Source organism: Amblyomma americanum, chromosome 9, assembly GCF_052857255.1.
Source record: "Amblyomma americanum isolate KBUSLIRL-KWMA chromosome 9, ASM5285725v1, whole genome shotgun sequence".
Classification (NCBI taxonomy): domain Eukaryota; kingdom Metazoa; phylum Arthropoda; class Arachnida; order Ixodida; family Ixodidae; genus Amblyomma; species Amblyomma americanum.
This window is the reverse complement of record NC_135505.1, coordinates 23,889,537-23,912,573: the sequence shown is the minus strand read 5'-3', so window position 1 is coordinate 23,912,573 and position 23,037 is coordinate 23,889,537. Positions and strand designations below refer to the sequence as shown.

The 23,037-nt window shown below is 47.8% G+C and overlaps 1 protein-coding gene across 2 annotated transcripts in view; it reads right to left on the bottom strand.

The window, feature by feature from the left end:
- Positions 1-23,037, bottom strand: part of LOC144103792 (USP6 N-terminal-like protein) — a 149,869-nt gene that overhangs the window by 71,127 nt on the left and 55,705 nt on the right. For both annotated transcript variants that reach the window (XR_013308319.1, XM_077636444.1), the window contains exon 2: positions 4,516-4,672. Coding sequence is in view for 1 of the 2 variants with exons in the window: in XM_077636444.1 (XP_077492570.1) it covers positions 4,516-4,519 (4 nt within the window). In the remaining variant the exon portion in view is untranslated. The remainder of the gene's footprint in view (positions 1-4,515; positions 4,673-23,037) is intronic.

The following is a 23,037-nucleotide window of genomic DNA, read 5'->3' as shown; positions in this document are numbered from 1 at the left end:
CAGACGCGATAGGTTCGTTATCGGGAATGACGTTTACGTGCGGGACGAAGAAAGGAATGAGCATCAAAAACTCACCAACTTTGAGAACCAAATCCCAAGTGCGTCAAGTGACACTGATACCGATGTTCCAAAAGCGAATAAACAGAGAGGCCAAAAGCAGAAAAAGAACGCCGACGTGGCATCAAGTGACAGCCTAGGGAAACCAAGTCTATGCGATTGGTGCCCTTGAATACGCGAAGTGTCATTAGCAAAACAACCGATATTGAAGGTTTACTATACGATCTTGATCCCCATGTTATGTTGCTAACTGAAACATGGTTACATGACGATGTACCGGACAGTGATGTTGTACCACCGTCGTACAAAATAACATGGTGTGACCGACAGTCTAGTGGGGGAGGAGTGGCTGTTATTGTAAAGAACTGCATAAATTTGACACCACTCGACGGCATTCCTGGACATGAAAGCTTGTCTTCTAAGGTGGAAGTTTTTCTGTAATACTGTTGTTATCGATGTTGTGTATCACCCACCTAACGTGGACATTCTTTTTCTTGAGCAGTTGTGTGACTATTTACACCGTTTCAGGGGAGTTCATACGAAGTTGAATATAGGCGGTGATTTTAACTTGCCTCATACTGACTGGCCAAATATGACAGCATCGGGTGGCGTTTTAAAACATTCCGACCTGCTTCTAAACATTGCTTTTTCATGTGACCTCACCCAGGTTGTTCACCTGCCCACACGAATCACACCTTCATCACGGTACACTTTAGATTTATTTTCATTAGTCCTGCTATTTCCTGTGCTCATGCTGATGTTATGAGTGGCGTGTCTGACCATGAACTAGTACCAGCAACTTTTCATCTCCAAAGTAAGGCTGAAAACAATAATTCACCTGTTAAAGATTTTAATTGAGCACATGATTAAGCATTCTTGACTACCTAGAGACACATTACCAGGGCTTTGAGACCCACGAGGACTTAAATATATTATGACCCAGGTTTAAAACAATATGCTTCGAATGCCTGGAACAGTTTGTTCCGAACAAGCTCAGAAAGAAAAGACATAATCCATGGATTACAAGAGATATTATACACACAAAGCAGAAGCTAAAATGACTGCGGCGAATGCCTTCTTGTCCACTAGCTGTCATTAGAAGCTTGCGAAATGAGCTCAGAAGCAAGATAAAGCAAGCTAAAGACAAATTTTTTACAGTTACCCTTGGAACCTTTCTCCAACAGGTGCCGGCAAAATTTTGGAGATTTATAAATGAGAATACGTCAAATGAAATTTCTTTATGTGTTAATGGCGTACAAGTTACAGATTGTAAATACGTAGCCAATGAATTTATTAACAGGTATTTCAACTTAGTGTTCGCGCCTAAAGACCAGAGCATTGGTTTTGCACACGAGGAGTTCCAGTCGACAATGCACGACGTAGTTGTGTCTTAAGAAGGCATTTTCAATTTACTCTTAAACTTGGACGTGAAAAAAACAGTAGGGCCAGACAATATCCCTACAGCATTTCTGCACCGTTATGCAGAGTGGATATTGCACTACTTGCACGGAATCTTTACTGCTTTGTTGTCGAGCTCAGCACTGCCTGCCAACTGGAAAAATGTGCGCGTTGTCCCTATTTTCAAATCCAGTGATCGTTCAACGGTACCCAATTACCGCCCATATCCTTAACTTCAGTTAGTTCGAAGCTATTGAAACACAATTTGTAAGTAACTGGTTCAGTATTTAGAAGAAAACTGCTTATTGTCAGATGCTCAGCATGGTTTTCAGCACGCGCTATCCACTGTCACACAGTTAACTACTACCTGCCATGATTTTTTTGTTGCAATTAATGACAGAGGCCAAATCGATGCAGTGTTCCTGAACTTTGCCAAGGCTTTTCCTAAAGTGCCACACAATAAACTCACATAAAAGCTTTATAACTTTGGAATAAACAGAATACTTATTGACTTTATAAAAGCCTACCTTGGCAACCGTGTACAATGTGTTAACGTTAACAATAGTTCTTCGGATATCCTTCCAGTGACATGAGGTGTACCTCAGGGGTCTGCCCTGGGCCCGGTCTTGTTTCTTATTTATATCAATGATATTGTTACCGAGCTAGCCCCTGGAATAGTAGTCAAACTTTTGGCAGATGATTGTGTTGTGTACACAATGGTCAGGTCATCAGGAAGATCAAGAACTCCAGAACGCGAATCTTGGCAATACTCACAGCTGGTGTGAAAAGTGGGAAATGGCTCTGAACATAAAAAAAAATGCTCCGTTCTTCTTGTCTCAAACAAGAAGCAATCATTACATCACGTATATAATATTGGCGGGGAAGTAATTAACAAAGTATCAGCTGTAAAATATCTAGGAGTCACCATAACATCAACTTTAACCTGGAACAAACATACTGATCACACATGCTGTACCGCACGTAAGGCCTTATGGGGGATTCGAAGAAAAGTGGCAACAGCCCCAACACAGGTGAAGCTTACTGCATACAAATCCCTGGTTAGACCGATTTTGGAGTATGCATCGTGTATGTGGGACCCCTACACGAAAAGAAATATAGACTAGTTGGAAAAGGTACGAAGAATGGTCATCCGTTTTATTTGCAACCGTTACAGATGAACAGACAGCGTAACACAGATGGTTAATCTCTTGGACCTTCATACCCTCCAATCTAAATGCACGGAATACAGGCTTAAGTTCTTATACCGCCTGTACAAAATAAGATGTAGATAAACAAGGCTCTCTAACTTACCCCTCCATCACGAGCTGACACACACTTTAACCACGGGGAAATTTTACAAGAATACAGGGCTTGTACCGATTCATTTAAGTATTCCCATTTCCCTAAGACTGTGTCCAACTGGAATAGGCTGCCTGAAAATGTTGTTGATTGTCCGGATGAAGTGGAATTTATTGCCGCTTTGAAAAGTATGAATGTCTAACTTTGCCTTTGTTTTGTATTTGTGGTATCGTTCATGTGTGTTTCCCGCTCCTGCTAGGACTCCAGAAGCAGTCTTCAGTATTCCTAAATAAATAAATAATTAAATAAATATCTACAGATAATTTTTTCCAGATATATACTTCTCTAAATATAGTGAAAAGGCTGCAGAGTAAAAAAAAATGGCAGAAGGCTCGTTCAACATTCACTGAATTCCTACTGGCATGTAACAGGTAAAGACATGCTTAGAATTTTTTTTGCAAGGCACAAATTTTGGTTTTGAACGTATCCAGATGCAGTGACCATTGACATATCTATAGTGAAAAGAAAATTTCATACATAAAATTTAAAATTCATGAATTTGAGAAAAAATGTTTCGACCTGCACTACAGTTCTAGGAGTGCAACGAAAAAAACGGGGCCAATATAGACAACACAGTTGTGAACAAATCTGCTCGCCAAGGTGAGGAGTATCTAGGCAGAAAACTTAGAGAAAAGCGTCGATTGCTTGAGTGTTTCCCCGCAATGCACAGCTGCCACAGTTCATAAAACAATTTTTTTAGTGTATTCCCCAGTAGATTTCAGCATTTGAGACAGCATAAGAAACGAGGCATACAAGCGGATACACAACTTTAAAAAAAAAATTGGATTTCTGGGCCAATTATGGGAGTGTGAAACCCACGTCCCCCCTTAATTAGCTCTAATGGACAAGTCTCATCGACCTGGCTATAATCACTGCACTAGTTCCAAAAAAAGCAATGGTGTCAAGCATTAATATGCAGCCCCTGTTCAGTCAGTTCAGAACATGGCACGACTAGTACACGGCACATAGTGTATTTCGCCTCCACTGAAACGTGACCACCATGGCCGGGATTCCAACCCACATCCTCTTACTGATCAGCCCAATGCTGCAGCAGGCAGATAACAGAGGTGGTAGCACTTATGGTAACTGATGCATATGGCTTCAAGCTGTGCTTTGCACTTGAAGCATATGTGCTTTTATCATGAGCTGAAGTAGAGAAGCCCACTTCTCCTGCACAGAGATGCTGTGTTAAACGGGTAGAGTCCAAGTTTTTGGGTGTTCATTCTTTTGCCTTGTAAAAGGCCTACAGGTCTAGTAATCATGAAATGAGCTCAGAATACGAGTGCACAGCATTCACAATTAATTATAGACGATTTTGTACCGGCAGTTTTGGTCAGCCCCAGTGCCAAGTGCACGTTGATGTCATAGTCAACTGGCCAACCTGGACTACCACATTCCCGATGATGTTGGCGGCGCCAACAAGCACGATTGTTCCTGTGAACAACCAATGGGTATGGTGACGTCCCAAAATTGGGGCAAGTGTACCTTGATGTCCCTCAATGCCAGTGGAAATGCCAAGCAGCTCTTTGGAGAACGTTCAAAATCATACAAAATCGTGTTCCACTCAACACCTGCACCTGAAACTTGCTAGAAGGCGTCTCCTTATGATCATGAAACAAAACATATTAATTTGTGGGTTCAAAAATTCATGTCTGTACCCCTTTAAAAAAATGAGACAGAGGGGTGGTGGTGTGCACGTACTCATGGCTTATCGGCCGTTGCCGTAGAAAGGGGCAGCCCGAGGGGGGCGTCCACACATGCCGTCACCCGCACACCAACTCCCCCGACAGGAAGAACACATGGGATGCAGTGGTCGCCTCCTCCCCCTTGGGCCCGGCTGGTGCTGCTCCTCTGCCACCTGAGAGGGAGAAAGGGGGGCTCAGCCAGACACAACACAACACACAAGCAGTATCTACGATCTTGCAGGTGGACCACCCAAATAGTGCAAGAAGCCATGAGCACACCAGGAGCGGGATTGAAAGTTCATCCCAGGGCTCTTCAGTCACACAAAGTTTGGCATTCACCGTAAGCCACGTTTTAATGCAATAGCATTAAGGGTCCAATTCAATGGCAACCCCGGCATGTTGAGAAAAGTAAATGGCCCATCTGCCACTTAGGTCGCGTGACCTTGAGACATCATCACAGTTAATAATGACTGGACAAGAGAGGTTGCTCACTGAGAGCAATCTAGGTCTCACAAGCCCCACCAATGGCTGTGTTCGAAACAGCCCCCTGCTGGGGCAACGGCGCATCACTTTAGCATTGCATCACTGCTCCAGCAGTGGCATGAGGACTGCCCACAATGTATGTATGTAAAGTACAGAATGAACAATACCGCAGATATGGGCATGCAGGCAGGACCTAGGTGACAGAGAAGGAGTACTCAGAGTTAGTGTATAAGTACCTAGAGTTATGTGTAGGTCCGCCATATTGCTGTCTCAAGCATCCACAAATTATGAGAAAAAGCCGTAAATTTGCATGCAGGAGACTGACTTGGCGCAGTGGTTGCAGGCTGCAGGCTCAATCCACTTGATTCTGGCGGCCGAACTTAATTTATTCTAAGCAGATAACTGTTGCATTGAATGACACACTTTCTAGTAATGCGTTGACTGCACCAATCCATATCTCAATGAGTTACGAGCAAAATACTCGCCATGTGGATGTGTGGCACCATCTGTTATGAACGCCGCAAATCACAAAAGTTTTCCTTAATAGTCTGTGATCTCTTGTAATAAATTGGCGGTGGTTTAGCTCTTGTTAAATCTGGAGTGACACGATAGCTACAGCTGGCCGAGTGGAACTTGCTCAGTTAAATTGCAAAGTCAGCCTTTTGCCGCTCCGTTTCGCTGGGCGGTCTTTCTTCATCTTCGTCCCACTTGACAGGGCGCATGCGCACAGCTGTGGCAGCTAGGTTTCACCGGCGCGCAGCAGCTACTCCGCACCACGTGGCTGGTCACGCGACCAACCAGGTGACGACCCACGTGATCAGCCACAGCGACGCGCCGCTGGCAGCTGCTCCGCACCACGTGAGCAACCACGTGACAGACAGCGTGGCGGTGCAGTCACAGGGTGGCGGCGCCGCCATGCTGAAGGCTCGAAATGCTACCGTAATGTAGCTATTGCTGCAAAATTGCGGGTTACAGATAAGAAAACATCGTTTTCGGTAAACATATGCACTCGGACGAAATAAAATTACCGCAGGGAACAAGAACAGTAGGTGCCCAGATGGACTGTCAGGTCTACTGCTAAACAATGCAACGGAGTTGGCTTCTCCAACTCCTTTCAGCCATGTGATCACGATTATACAAAAGAGGCGCAAGCGGAGCAGGGAAAACGAACGCACAGCTCTAGGTAATATCCAGTAACTCTAGGAGTACTCATGTGGGAAGGACCTGTGATGCCATCACATTGTGCTAAGAGAAGGTTAAGCATTAGGCAATGGTGAATGAAAGAATATGTGTCTGTGTCTGCGAAGAGATACGCAAAGAGAACCCTAGGCCACCAAAGGGGCCCATTAATGTTATCATGGCATACCCTTAAGAGCTTAAATGTCACCCAGGTTTCTTTTTCGAAATGCAGAACACTGAGTGGACGCCATTTGGAGGTCCACTCAAGACAATACTGTTGTGGTCATAATGAAGGACCAAATAGCATGAAATACAGGGACAAGAAATTACAAGATAGCTGCTGAACTTTCAACTGAACTTTACTTCAGCACATAGAGAAAATACACAGCTTCGCCAAGTGCAGCTATACATCTTTTGTATGCTTTCCGCTTGTGTTTTTGCCTAAAGCAGCTTAATATTTTCTGTCTGTTTGGAGAAACTGCAGCTGAGAGTTCAGCAACTGTCTTGGCATTTCCTGTCCCCGCCTTTTGCACCGTCTGGCTCTTCAACATGACACTGGCTGGGTCTGCTCCAATGGCACCATGTTGTCAATACCCAATGCCAGGGTGAATAGCAGCCCCTGCGGCTGTTGACTTCCACAAAACTGGCCACCTGAGTTAAGCAACTGGTCTGATAAATGGAGAGAGCATTTTATTCCACTGCTAAGTTAGCCTGTGTGGCGGTGATGACTCAAAACACTATGCTTCATCTACCGAGACACGTGCCTGGCTCATGTCGCAAAACGCAACACAAGAAAACTGAGTGGGACAAAACTTCATCCAAATTCACCCGGTTTTTGCCACTTGATACCGAGATATACAAGGTGTCCTGGTGACCCTTGACAGACGAGAGGCAGCCTGCTTACAGAAGGAATGAAAGTTCACACAAAAGATCTTGGGCAATCCTCGGTGGATCGTTTGAATGCATTAGCAGTCAAATGTTCGTTATATCCGAGGCTGACACACTAAACTTCATTATATCTCTGGTGGTTCCCTTAAGGTCGCTATATCTGAGGTCGAGCCGAGAAAGTTCATTATATCCGCAGCACAATACTTAGGTTTATTATATTTTTAAGGTTAACACACAAAAGTTTGTTACATCCGATATGACATACTTAGGTTTGGTATATCCGATATTAACACACTCAAACTTTGTTATATTCAATGTGACTTACTAAGGTTTGATATAATAGAGATTGACACACTAAAGTTTGTTACATCCGAGAAGACATTCCAAGGTTCATTATATCTTGGTTAACGCACAAAAGGTCAATATATCCAAAATGGCATACTAAGCTTACCTATATTGAAGGTAGTATGCTAAGATTGCTCATAGCCCGGTGGGCACGTGGGAACCCAATGTGGCAGGTGGGCCACCTACCATTGGCTATTGACAGACTTGCCCCTCTAAAGTTTACGATTTTAAAGAACATATATTTCTACATGCCAGCTGCCTTGAGACAATGCTTTGTTGAAAATAAGCAAGTGTTCAATGATGCAAAAGCACACCTTATTTGCAGACAAGTTTGCCATCACTGTTGAGCAACATTCATTCACAAAATCACCTGTTTCCAACTCCAACAGTAATAGCCGCATGCCAGTAATGCTGACAAACTACACCCCACATATTTAGGTGCCATTCAATTTGAAAAATATTTTTTCTTCCTAAAAAGTATGTCCAGGCCTCAAGAGAGTCACTTCATTAGTTTTCCGATGCAAAACAATAACCACCAATTTATTTACAGGCATGTTCAAAATTTCGTACGAAATGTCCCAATAGTCAACTTATTATCGAATAAGCAGGATTTGTCATATACCCTGGGGGGATTGTGGAATTAAATCAGCTTTCCAATAGGCATCTAACACTAGCAATTCAGAAAAAAAATTATATAACAGTACCAAAAAATGTGCACGAAAATCACAGAGGACACACTACCAAGGTCACTGTTTAAAAAATGTTATTTACTGCAATAGTTAGTTAGAATAAAAAATTAAACTATTTTAATATGTAATATTTGTAATAAAATCTATTTGTAATATAAACACTCCCTGAAAGACTCACCAACGCAATTACTAAAACGTGCAGAACTCCTAACCCTGGAGAACAGAGCAAAATTTGCAAGATTTGCAAAATTTGCTTAACATCATGTATCAGCTAATACACAACCAACTAAAAGTGTCCGCTACAATATACAAACGACCACAAAAACTAGATCGACCCGCCACAACCTCACTCACAAAAGGAGTTTCCATTCCGTACTGACATATTCAAATACTCATTTTTTCCTCGAGCAACACGAGAATGGAACAATCTAAACATAGATATTACTAACAGCCCATCATTAGATGCATTTAGTGCCCTGATTAGAGATCACCTGTTTGTTTCCCAGTAGTTCTCATTTTCCACACTTTCCTATTCTGCCCTGTTTATTTTTACTGTATTTTTGTGCCTAGACTGAAATTACAGTGCTAACTACAGCCGATTTTCCTTTTTTTTTGGTTGTCACAATGTTTGCAGCCTATTATTTGTTCCTCAACTTGAATTCTAACCGATTTTCTAACATTTTGTACCATATGTTATTGTTCAAATTGTTTTACTTACCAATATGTGCACTACAGCTGGTCGTATTATTCACCGCCCTTCCTGTTAGTCACTGATGGGACTTACAGTATCAATAAAAAAGGGGGGGGGGGCTATTGAAACCGCCTGACACAAAGAAGTCCCTAGTAGGGGCAGCACACTCTCAAAAAGAAAGAGCAAGTTTGCTGTGCACAAAACTGTGCACGCACCTTGAAGGGTTAAGTCTGGTACGAAAATGGAAATGAAGCTCTATTCCTCCACTCAATGACAAAGTGCCCAATACAACCTTTAACAAGGCATCAATATGAAAAGGCAAGCTTCTTGTCCACAACACAAGAAAAAGCAAGCTCTGATGTTTCCGGTAGCGGCCCTGCAAACAGGAGCTTCATCCTGTCTCATTACAGTAGCCATGAGGCAAACTGTCCAAAAAGCAACCTACGCTATAAGAATCTATCGCTACCAGCTAAGTATTTAGTCTGCAAACAAACTATCCAGTTGAACAAAACTGTCACAAACAAAACGCACTGATGTAAACATGTGATTGGCCACAAAATATGCCACATATCACCATTAAATCAGCAGAAACAGAAGTGCACAACAGCGCACAAAAAACCAACAGTACCCCACCTTTCCTAAGCCAGGCACTGAGGATGCAGGTGTGGGTGAAAAAAAAAAAACGGTCTCAGCAACAGCAATGTTATCAGCTACATGTGGCCATTCTTTAGATAACAGGATAAGCCACATTCTTGAGGGTGTCAATAGGCACCTGTGCATAGGCAAAGACAATGGCAAAGAGGCGTTCCCATTGTTCAAAGACACTATGCCCTCTTTTAAGTAATGATTATGCCTTGCCTGTTTTGCTGAAAGGGCGGTGCAGCTGTACAGAGTCGATCACACTTGTCTAAAGCGCTCGGGCAGTGTGCTGCGGAGCAAATGAAGTGAAATATTTTCGCAGCTGCTTTGCTAGCGGTAAGGCGTTGGTGCCTGTGCGGTTCACGTGTCTATTCTGCTGCTCTCCAGTGCAACCATTATATATGAAAGTCAATACCTACTTTAGTGTTCCGCTTTATTTCCCCCGGATGGCACCTCTCGAGCACTCTATACAAGTGTGATGGACTCTGTACATGCCATTCTCAAGACGCCTTTATCCTTTAGCCATCAAACAAGCTTAAATTATTTGCACTAATCCAAATATTTATTTAGATTACAGCAGAGTACAGCCATAACTACAGGCACGACAGCGTCTGCAGTGATACTACTGAGAACTACTGTCACGAAGCACCCCTATTGTCACAAAGCATCTAATGGTATATGTACACATTATTATTATTATTATTATTATTATTATTATTATTATTATTATTATTATTATTATTATTGCAGTACAAAGGAGCCTTTTGCCTCCCAAGGCAACAGAGTATGTCTTTGCATCGAATAATCTCTGACAGCAGAGCTTGAGGCATTCTACAGGACATGACCCCAAAGGCTGTTTACAGCTTCTCAGCATAGATAAAAAGGCACTGCATGTTCCAACACTCGAAGAACATCCGGGAAGTGCTTAGTAAATGAAGCAGTACCCTGTTCATTTGAAATACAAACTTTAATGTCTGCGCACCCCTAGAATTGTGAAAAGATGGACCTGCTTAGCCGGCAATTAAATTTTGAAGAAAAAAAAATGCAATGGAAAACTGAAAAAGAAATGCGAGCATAGACGGCGGAAAATCCATCTAAAGGGGCCGAAATCTGCCTTAAATAAGTGTTGGCGAGTTAAGTCATGCGCAGATGGGCCGTCGATTACAAAGCCCTGGAATCGACGAAGCCGTGGTTGGTTGTGGCTACTGCAAACATGAATTCTTCGTTTCCTCTGTTCTGACCAATACAAATAACAAGTAGAAACCGAGAGAGCCCGTCCTAGCAATTAACACGAGGCGAATGCGAGCACCAACATTCGCGGGGCCCGGCGCGGAATGCGCTTCGCCGCAGGGAGCGACCGACGGCGGCGCCGATACGCGCCCGCAGCCGATAGGGCCCACATGTGGGCCACACCGGCGGCATATCAACTCTGTCGCCCGACAGCTTTCCACACGAAACAAGGGCGCGACCTCGATCGGAAAGGCTGCCGGCGGCCCGAGTCAATAAAACGGCTAATGGAACGATAACACGGCCAGCACCTGAACGGGCCAGTTCGCAAACTAGACCGATGCATCAATCACTCCAGAGGACCTCCCTCGGTGGAGCGCGACAGCACAGCCTGTAGGAGCCTGACAGCAACGTCGTCGGCCAGCGCACGGTTGGCTGGCCACACGGAGGGGGAAAGCGGGCGAACAAAAGCGGTTTCACTTTCGACTACTCTGCAGCACGGTTAGTGTTCTAGAGCACGGTGGAAGAATATGATTCATCAACCGCACTCGGCACCAGCACCGTGCTCTGTAGCGATGCGAGAGAGAGAGAGTACACAAGCGGGCGGGCGTCCGCGAAGCGTGCAAGCCAGTCACTGCCAGCGGCAGCCAGGCCTGTATTCCGGTGCAGAATCGAATGGCCCGCGGCCGGTGTTACCAAGCGTATTCTTCATCCGGTAAGATTTTGTCGTTTCTCCACTAAAGCTTATGGCAGTGAAGTGATTTACCCATGGGTAAATCACTGTCCTGGAGCATATATGCTCCAGGACAGCTCCCTCCGAGATGGAAATAAAAAGGGAGAGAGAGAAAGCGGCTGGTGGCCTGTTTACACATCGCTAAATACGAAGGTGAGAAATCATTTTTGAGGTCTTTGTTTGCTCAGTGTATGTCACAGACCTGAAACAAGATCCTCACGCTGTTGCGTAGCCTTGGAGCTGAGCGGCTGGACTGACTCGTAGTACACTGTAGTGGCTGCTTCTCGTGGTGCACGGGTTTCCTTTCCATTTCACGTTTTGTGCTGTGCTGGCAACTTCGTATTTTTCTCCATCTCGGGTTTTAGAAAACATGATGATCTTACAAAAAATGGCTGCTTGCTTTGGATTCATGCAGTCTCGCACGGGAGTGTTGAGACACCCCGTGCCAGACTGCATGAATCCCTTGTCAATACTAGTTGGGGGGGGGGGGGGGGGGGGGGGGGGGGCTGAGAACCTACGACTGGGGAAAGCATACGCAAATTGTATGTATTCCATGTACAGCTAGGAAGCACGTATACAAGCTGCTGCACTACCCTCCGGACGTCTTTGCACTACCCTGACTGTCATGCAGTCCGCCAGTAGGGCGCCGCAGGCATCTCCGCTACCAAAAGTCAATGGATAAGCTTTGATAGCGGCCCGTTTGGTGCCAGTGGACAGGCCCGTGCACTTTGTTCCTTCGTACAGCCACTGACAGACTGCTACGCAAAGCGATGGTCGTCATACGCCCCAGCAGTAGGGGTGCCCGAGTAGGGCGATCGAATTTTATGAAAAGGGTTCAACAAGTGTACCCAGGTATAAACTTCCACCGCGTACATCTCGTGCAGCCACAAGTGTCGACTCGCAGAGCTGCACCCGCAGAGGCACACAGCGCTGCATGTGCTTTGGAGCGCTAAATTTGGTGCAGCGTTAGAAGCCAGGGCGTGGCACATTAATGCCGGAAGCTTATCGTAATTCACTGACAATCTGTGCGGGTGACTTAAGTCCGAATGGAACGTGTCTCCGTTCAAGCTCTGCGGCTTCGGGCACCGCCTACCGGCGACATAACGGCGACCGCCGCTACTAAAGGCGAACGCACGGATACCAGATACCCCCTCCGATTAGCACCGAGATGTACTTACTGACTTCCGTAAATCAGAGAAAATCGAAAAAAAATTCCCTCGGCCTAACCGCCCGCTCGTTAGCGCTCAGAATTCGCAAAAAGGTGGCATTTGGCGGCAAGTTTTGTTTTCAGTTACGTTTGGGCGGATTAATTGCCTGATTCGGTCAAAATTAATAGGAAATCTTCATCGTTTGTGGCAACGACGAACAAAACCTGCGAACTTTCGCAGTAATGATGCCGGTAGCGCCATCAAGCGCCCTCCGGACGAACGAGCGCTTTACCGTGCAGGGAGGCTGCGGAGAAACTCATGGGAGAAACGCAAGGTGCGGGGAGAGGGGCAGTTGCGTGCAACAGCATTTTCTGCGCCTAATTTTGATAAAATAGGCGAGACAACACTTGCAAATTAACCGCGCAGCCGCTTTCCCTCAATGGTAGAGTGCGCGTTCCTTCAAGGGGCACAGATGGCGCTACGGGTACGACTGTTGTGAAAGCTTGTCGTTTCGGTCCGCAGCCACCGCAGATTATGGATATTTTCGCAAGTACGCCGCCTAAGTATAGTATAAAACAAAGCTGACCACCAAATGCAACCTCTGTACGAAATTTGAGCCCGAACAAACGTGCGATTAGAGATTTTTTTCGTTTTTCTCTGATTTACCCAACAGTCGGTAGAGACGTGAGCAGGCTTGTCTAGGGCGCTCCAGCAGTGGGGCAAAAGATGTGATATTTGAACCCTTTATAGGGCGCAAGCTGTACGCACGGCTTAGATGGCAAACTCGCTCTGATAATTACTCTAGAAATTTAATGATGGCACTTTGAAGCTGTTGCGTGCATTGTTTTTGTGGGTACACATTTGTACCAGCGACTGCTCAAAAAGATCGACCTAAAATGTGGTACCTATCCAAACCTCAGTGCTTCTGACGCATAAGAAAACATATTGGAATTGCAAATAGCTTTAACAAGCATTGTGGGGCAGTGCACTAACAAAAAAGCCTCAAAAACTCAAGAAATTTTCAAATTTTATTTTTCCCCGCCAAACTGGGGCACGTCGAATTCTACACCCGCGCTTGTACAAACTCATGAAAAGCTCAAGATTAAGAAGAAAAAAGTTGCATGGTTTCTTTGATAGTTCGACAGTATATTCAGCACGCAAAAAAACGGCACGTAGGTCGCCGTTGGCCGTATGTCGGCACTTGAGGCAAGTGGGAGCGCATGTGTCCCGCAATACTAAAAAGAGTTTTTAAAAGCAGGCATAGCGGTTTTATCCTTGCGCTCAAGCTAGCCGCGCTGTAAAAGCTCAGTGCCCGCACCAAAAGATCTCGGGTTGTTCGTCCCGCAGCAGCCCACCGCAGTAGACAAGCGCGCTCGTCTGACGATGATGAAATAACTTTAATTTGCACCCGTCAAGGAATCAGAGCGCGATTAAGACTTCACCGCCGTTATCCTCCTCCCCTTTCAGCAGGCTGGGATCCCTGGGGATTCAGCGGTGTCCAGGGCCAGATGGATGGCTTTCTCTTGGTCTTCTTACTGGCTGACCATTAAAGCCTCCCAGGAATCTATATTCCTGTCTGGTTCATTGTTCACACCATGTGGATCATGTCTGCAATTTCATTACACTGTTTGCACCTCGGGTCTTGGATCGCCGGATGCCATCTGCTTAGTGGTAACTTTCTCCATATGACCTCTTCCTTGTACTACAGCACACGCACCATGGTTAACAACGTAGCCTGGACGCCGCTCACGCATGGTGCAACGCCACCTCGCAAGCGGGGGCATGCAAACCTCCCAGCGGTCTGTGCTATGCCAGCCCCGGAACGGCACAAAGCATACGCTGCGGACGAAGGCCTCCGTGCCTTGTTTCTGTGCGCAGCCGTCAGCCAACTAGGGAGAGCTGGGAGGCAGCCCTGTCCAGCTCGGACCGGGAGGCCCTGGTCCAGAGAGCACGGGGAGCAGCGGCGGCCAATGGCGTCCTGGAATAGGGACTGCCACCCAGCGCAACAACCATCCCCACTTCCCATTCCCAATTTACTGCAGTGCAACAATAAATGCTTTCACCTCCTACTCCGCTGGCTACTCGCAGCAGCGCTTCCGGATCGGGTTCATCGGGCGACGTATGTACAGTGCGACAAAAATTCTAGCCTCACCGCACGGTAAACACGCTAACTACGGTGACATACCGTAAGGGCAAAATGCTGGTAGGCAAATGGTAGCAACGGAAGCGCGTTGCCGTGTTTACCGAACGGCTGTTCGGCGGGGCCCCGTCGTGGTGGCCCAGTGGTTAGCGCGCTCGGCTACTGATCCGGAGTTTCCGGAGGAAAAACCTGTTTGACCAGCGTTGCCAAACGCTTTAAAATAATCTGGCAACAGTGGTACACCCAACGCGTCGTCTGCTCTTTTGGTCCGTCGCATCCGCTTGAGGTCATCGGATCGCAGGCGTTTTTAGTGGCGCATGAACACGTGATGCGAAGGCCGCGGGCGAACGGACCGTCGTGTGAATCGGCCATTACGTGCACGCGCCTCTTTCTCCTTTCTATAAAAAATGAAAATTGGTTTTTGAGCGTGCTCGGTGGACACCTCAACAGCACCATGAGGGAAGGGAGGGAGCTGGGAATGAAAGAAGGAGGGAAAGAGGTGCCGTAGTGGAGTATGTAGTAGTAAGTTGTTTATAAAAATGATAAAAAGGAAGGAAAAGATTTTTGCTAGCCCCGGCATCTGCCATCGATACTGAAGCACCTGAGCTGGGGCTTCAGTATCGATGGCAGAAATCGAGAAACGTGATAAGACGTAACACTCTTAAAATACGCCGTGGCATTACAATAGTTGGTTACCCCCTTGTATTTAGGGATTGAAATTCTCCAAGGAGGAATACACTTGCAATAAGAACCCATTAGCGAGCGCCCACCACGCCAGGACAAGCGGCGGTCCCTGGTTCGATCCCCCAAATCGGCGCAGTTTTTTTCTTAAACTGCGAAAGTACTCTCCATTTAATGGTCGGTTTGCTTTCGAGGGAACGAAAAGCGTCTTTCGGTGGACACCTGAACCATGCGTCACCTTCATCGAAACACGGCCCGAATTTAACCCCGCGTGCTTGGGCTGAGCAGTCACTTGACTGCGTTGCGTACACCGTCCGCAAGACACAGCCCGAGAGACCACGCCCAGAGAGCAAGTTTCGCCAAGAAAGCGATCCGCGCCAGGAGACAGAGTCGCCAGAAGAGCGAAAACTATTTGCATACAACACGCGATGCGTAGCGAACGAAGCGCGGTGAACACATTCGCGCCGGTTCTCGCGCCACGACTGTTCCCGTCGACGAGCGGCCTTCCTAGAATGGCAGGCTGACGCATCCGTGCCTCGCATGCCGGCGAGCGACGGCGGAGACCGAGAGAGCTCATCGAACGCCACGGCAACACGCTGCCCTCAGGCAACGCCATGGCTGAACGGAGAGTGGCCGTCACAGCGCCGACTGATCGGCGCACGTGCCGGGTAATGTAAGCACGTGCCATTCAAAGCTTATCTGACAAAATGTGTAAGCAAGGAAGAATTACGTACGTGCGTGCCAAAAAGAGCTGCTGTTCTAACGAGACAGCGTTGAGAGCCCCGTGTACCAGAAAAGCTGGTGTCGTCGGCGGCGTTGGCCGGGAGCGAGAAATCCCAGCAGCATTAATAAATAATACAGAGTAGGAAATTGCTCTAGTTGGGGAATCGAACCAGGGTCTCCGGAGTGCAAGACGAGCACGCTAACTCCGCCACGCCAGCTCGATGGTTTGGAATGAAGAAAGGCGCGTCTAGTGAATACGGTAGTGTCTTAGAAGTGAGCCTTTCCTTCACTTACGGCGCGGTTTGGGTGTCCAGCGAGATATGCGAGACAAGCGTCATTTCCTTTCCTCTCCTTGAAACCAATTTTATTTAAATTTTCCTTGCCTTACAGCGTGGTTCGGGTGTCCACCAAGATGTGTTTCCTTTCCTTAAACTGTCCAGACAAGTAGTCGCGCCAAACTGACGATGGCGTTCTGTGGATCCCTTGGCAACGCTGCAGCTGTCGCGTCCTGCTTAAGCGCCCTACAATTTTTTTGAGCGCCAATGAAAGTATCATTGGACGGAGACAACCGTGCCATGGCCTTTAACAGGGCCTTTAAAGCTACCGCGTTAAAAATGCAAAGGTGATTGTGCAAGCGCTCCCTCTGTATAGCCGTCAAGGAAAAAAATCAGCCGACGCTGAGGCAGAGATAGAAAATAAAGCACACCTAACATAGGTCGCCGGTTCGAATCTCTGCCGCGAGCTACGCTGTAACTAGCAAGTTTATGCTTTACGAAACGCGAAATCGTATGTCACCACCCCGAACACTCATCGACAAACGGTTGAGCCGCAATGTTCACATGAAGATTTATAAATGCGTGGAATTGGGAGTCACAGATCGCCGGTTCGCATCCCTGCCGCGAGCTAGGCTCTAACTTGACTATAGTAAGCTTATGCTGCACGAAACGCTGCATCATATGGTATCATGCGGAACATCCTGCGACAAAAGGTTGCCCCATAAATTTTACACGAATGCCGCTAGTAAGTGGCCCGACATTGAAGCAGGCCAGAGAGGGATATATATATATATATATATATATATATATATATATATATATATATATATATATATATATATATATATATATAATCTCGACATGCTTCAGTTTGGAGTTCTGGTGTTCTGGTGCACGGGCATCCTATTAGTCTGACTAAAGCGGAAGCATTACTAGGCTATGTCTGCAGCTGACGTGTCCGCAAAAAGGCAATTTTCTCGCACGATATAAAGTCATCAGCTAGTGTAGAGTAGTCATGATTGAATGTGTATGACGATTGCTATATACGTAGTGTGTCAGAGCATTGTCATGTATGACATTGTAATTGAGTAATGAGTCCGAAGTCATGACCGGAATCACAATAACCGTGGTCATGACCGGAGTCATCGTTTGAGGAAGGAATCGAGTCGTGGACACGTGAGTCATTGTAATTTAGTCATGACCGGAATCCTAAACAATACGCTCAGAGCGGAGTCATTGACTGAGGAAGGAATTGAGTCAAGGTCATGATCATAAGTCATGGGCACGAAATGGGTCACAAAAAGTGCGGAGTCACGGTCACAAAAAGATTTGGTTTGGTCTATGAGGGTTTAGTACCAAAGCGACTCAGGTTATCAGAGACGCCGCAGTGAAAGGCTCCGGAAATTTCGACCACTTTGGGGTTCGTTTACGTGCACTGACATCGCACAGCACACGGGCCTCTAGAATTTCGCCTCCATCGAAATTCGACCGCGCAGCCGGGATCGAACCCGCGTCTTTCGGGCCGGCAGCCGAGCGCCATAACCACCGCGGCGGCTCAGGTCACAAAAAGTGCTGAGTCATAGGTAACAAAAGTGCTCATTCATGGGCCACAAAATAGGTAAGAAAAAGTGCCGAGTCATGGGTCACACAATGGGTCACAAAAAATTGGCAGTGGTTTAGCTTGGCTATATATGCCAGGATATACGTAGCGAGAGGTGCGTTTCCCTGGCTGAGCTTGTTGTGGTCACTATGTTTAGCAATGAGAGGCATCTGTGAAGTAGCAAGCAGCGGTCTCAAATTTGTCGATACAGTATCTCGATTTAGTAGAGCCTCTTTAGTATAGAAGCTTTACAGTAATTCCCCATTGTGTAGTACGGACGTGAGGGTCCGAAGCTAAATTAAAGTCAGACTTCTTTTATACACTAAGAGAGTCCTGTTTCCTGTTGAAATCACCCAAAGTCCCACACAACTGTGAAACCATGCCGTAAGCTGGTATACACGTGGCAACCACATCAGTCGTATGCTTGACAGATGGTCCCGGTGCCACGTAGACTCTTTGGGTGATAATGACGCTTTCGAGAAGACGAACACAGCAGGCTTCACCATTATTCCCCCCAATAGAAGGGAGGAAAATGTCGGACAGCGGTGATACCTTGTTTCACGTACACGCTGACTCCAGCGTTATTATTTGGTTCAAGCCAACTTCCAGGCCACAACCTCAGGCCGGAAGAGTTAATCCTCTCTTGTCTGTACCGCCGTTTAGCAGCGGATGGACTCTCCTTCTTTGCAAGCATGTGAAACGTTGTGATACAGACTCACTACATCTCCGCCTTTTATACGCAATCCTGCGCATGCGACGCGGGGCTCGGGTGATAGAGCGGCGAGGCGGCGGCGAAGAACGCGGCGCAGCAGTGCTGTCTTTGGTTACCATGGCATCGGTGCATGCGCACAACTGCTCATCCGCGTGACGTCACGCTCGGCCTTGACGGTGGAGCCGGCGCGCGGCCGCGGCAACGGCGAAGCGCACGCCGCACTTCGCTCCTCTTCGCCTGCCATGGTAACGGCGCATGCGCACAACTTGCCTCTCCCATGCACCGCGAAATGCTCGACTGGCAGCCCAGTGTAGTCCCCGCTACAAAAGTTTAAGGCGGGGTTCAAGTGTCCAGCGAGATGATGAGACCTGAGAGCTTTCGCATTTCTCCACGTAAGCAGACTTAGGTGCCCTGAGAATTTTTCCATTGTGTAACCACCTCGGTTAGCATGGCAACCACTGGGATACAATGCCGTTCCTACGGAGGCCGCCATCTTTGATTCTATCCGTGGACTCGGCTTAACACGGAGGCTCGAAACGTGACCAGTAGTGCTAACGCTCCAAAAGCGCGACAGACGGCCAATAAACGCCATCAGTCGAGAGGGAACCCCGCATGTCGCAGCAGGTGAACCCCGCCGCCGGGGGGCCCGGAGCTCGTGTGCCTCGGCGACAGCCCGTTGGACGAGCAGAGCCTGAAGAACCGGCTGCGGTCTACCGGTAGGGATTGGGAGGAAGGGGGGGGGGGGGGGGGGGGCAGCTAGGGCAAAGGATGGAAGGTGTGGTGGAAAGTGGATTGTTGTGTGATAGAATCTGCAAAGGTTATGTTCACGCTCTCTCAGTGCATAAAAACCTGTACGTGCACTGAATAAAAGTCAGCTTTCGGGAAAAGGAAAACAGGTTCAATTCAGAGTTCACTTCGAAACGAACAAAATCCCCAACTTGCATCCTGGCAATGACCACATCACCAACGTCATTTTACATTACTGGCCGATGTATAGAGCTGCTGCATATGCCGCCGCGACAGCGCTATATACGGTTTCTGTGGGTAACAAGCTTTCGCATTTTTCTCCAATCCTGCTCGGTGGATACCGCTCATTTCACAAAGAAAAAAATGCATTTCTGTGAAACAATAACAGCGGCTGTTACCGCGAATCACTTCCTTTGCGCAGAGACTCAGTTCCGGCCAGTGAGCTAGAACAAGCAGAGCAAACCGAGCAAACGCTTCCCTGGACGTATACCACACTGCGTGCTCGGCCATCCCTCGAAAAACGAGCGGCCCGAAGACGCGGCCACCGCGCGAAGCCCACGCGGCGGCTTGAGCGTAAACAGATGGTCGCAGCAAGCGGGCGCCCTGCGGGGGCGGAAGGCTCACCGAACGCGGCGTGTTTTCCTACAATTTCGCAGAGAGAAGCGAGAGTGAGCAATCGCTGACGTCAGTCCACCGCAACGAAGGCAAAGATGCTCCGAACCGAAAATAGGCGCTGCTCCGTCTCGGTCCGTGAACGTCGGCTGACGACACCCACCTCTTCTACGGGGGTCAGAGCAGAGCCTGACACTCGTGGGACCAACTCTACGCCCGCCAAGTTCGCGCGCCAGACAAGGGTGCACCTTTGAGCGCTGTGATCGGCTCGCGCCAGCCACTGCCTTCCTGGGATCGTGGGAGACGGACCAGGTTGGTCGCTTCTTCGGGCACCGCCGTAAAGGGAACACTGGGGACAAGTGATGCAGTACAGCGTACCCATAATGACATATATACACACGACTTTGACTGAAAACACAGCTTTTAGAAGCTATTGAAAAAAAAAAAAAGATTAGAAACAGGTATCCCCACCTCCGGCCGTTTTCACAGGCTAACGGCGGGGACGCCCAAAGATGGTGTTTCTTCGCGCGGTTCCCAGGGGCTAGGATTAGAGCGAGTGGATTTCGCTGTTGAAGCGATGAGTGCGAATCGAAATGATCTTTAAACAGGCTCTTCTCAGAAATAAACGCGTCTTTTCCTGCGCGGACAAACGCAGCCACGGAATAGGCTTTCGTACGAACGCACACCGCCGTCGCGCAACAGCGATGGAAGCAAAGCGAGGGGGAGGGGACTGCCGCAGAATGGGCCAAGGTCAACATTTACACGAGGGAAGCTGCTGCTGACTGTGCAAGTGAAATGCATAGAGTGTTCATCGCGTACACACGTGGGAGCGTTTGCACAAATGCGCATCTGGAGTTGCCGTCGGGCTGTATACGCTTCTATATGCTACAGGCATATATGCAATATTTCAGTAAACGCACCTCTCTCCAAATTCAGTAACTTCAGATATGTACCCCCCGCTTATATTTAACTCGACACAAATAGACACAGCAGTGTGAGCTGGCACAGCACGCACGGCGCCTCTAAGGTCACACGCCTGTCTCGCGTAAGCAATTGAAGACAGCCCTGATGTAACCAGTCTGTTCGGCAGAAACTACGTAGCGGTCGCTTCTGTGCATCGTGCAGCAGTCCGGTTTACCACACACTTGCAACAAGAAGCGATTGCCCACGCAGTTTCCTTCGCCGTTCAAGCAGCGATGAGCCTGCTTATGGTTCATGGGTGTTTAACGTCCCAAAGCGACTTAGGCTTTGAGGGACGCCGTAGTGAAGTGCTCCGGAATAATTTCGACCACCTGCGGTTCTTTGACGTGCACTGACATCGCATAGTACGCGGGCCTCTAGAATTTCGCCTCCATCGAAATGCAAACGGAATCGAACCCCCGTTTTTCGGGTCAGCAGACGAGCGCCACAACCACTTCGCCACCGTGGCGGCGACGAACTTGCGTTCACCGCAGCCCGATGGCTCCGGCTCGTTTGTAACCAGCCAGCTGCGTGGTGTCCGTTCCTCCTCATTTCGCAGCGAGGCGGCATCCGGACTGACGTCAGCCTCCTCCGCGGCGAGAGGGGGAGGCAAGCGAAGAATTTCAGAAAGCGACGACAGGTCTGACCCAACACCGCCGATCGAACGGTGGCCGCCACTGACGGCCCGGAAGGAAACGGCCTCTCTCTGTCGACTGCGCCGTCGGCAAGCACCGCTCGGGTGTCGTCGGCCGGCGACAGCTCGCGAGCAGCTGGCCACCACCGGGAACGGCAGCTGCACGCGCCGAGGCCGCGGTCGGCGTCCCGCTTCCTTCCCTTGGCTGCGACAGCTTCGGTCCGTGGAAGCGAGGCGCGAGAGGACGCCCGTGTGCTGCGCGAGGTTTTCTACAGGAAACATATCGAGAAAACGAAATAACGTGCGAAGGAATTAAGAGTGCGACAACTCTCGAGCTACGCAAAGGATTAAGGCAAGGCTGTCCTCGAAAACCGCTGCTGTTCATGCTTTATATGATAAGTATGGAGAGAAGGCTACTAGGAAGCAATCTATAGTTTACAATCTGTCGTGTACAGATTGGAGGGAAGGGTTGTTGAGCAACGACTACCGGGTTTAATGTATGCGGACGATATTCTACTGTCAGCAGATAGCCAGGAAGATTTGCAAACATTGCTTAATTGCTGCGGAGACGAAGGAGACCCATTAGGTTTCAGTTTCAGCGCAACTAAGCCAGGTGTGATGGTTTTCAACGGTACAACTGATCAGGAGCTTACAATACAGGGCCATGAAATACCCCGAGCGGCCGAATAAAAATATTTCGGGGTATGGGTAAACGAAGGGCAGATGTGCACGGAAAAGCGCTAGCAGTCTCTCGTAGCAAATGGGCGAAGAGATGCCGGGATAACGAAACATAGGGAATTGTGGGGGCACAAAATATATGAACTGCTGAGGGCTATTTGGAAAGGAATACTGGTGCCGGGGCTTACTTTCGGGAATGCGGTTCTATGCTTAAGGACAGAAGTTCAGTCGAGAAGTAAATCAGGGAGCTGCTGGAAGATTAGCACTAGGTGCCCACAGGAAAACCACAAACGAGGCAGTACAGGGGGTTATGGGCTGGGCAACGTTCGAAGCATGGCAAGCTCAGAGTAAAGTACTATACGAAGAGCGCCTGAGAAAATCGGACGATAACAGGTGGGCAGCTAAGGTTTCAGCTGTATACCTATACAGAAAGAGCGTTCACTCACAATGGCGGAAAAGAACTAGGAAACTAAAGCCGGTAAGTATGCCAGACACGAGGACGGAGAGAGAAAGAGCATTAAACGACAGGTTAAAAACGTCGAAGGTAAAAACTGGATAGATTCAATGGAAAAGAAGCATAGTGTAGACCTATATCGATACTTGAAACAGCAGATCAGGAAGGAAGCGTTTCATGATAACTCAAGAGGCAGTGCCGTACTCTTTGAAACTACGTCAGGGTGTCTTTGAACGCGCAGCTACAAAAATAAATTTAACGAAGGCAACACATATGCTGTGTGTGGTAAATCTGTAGAAA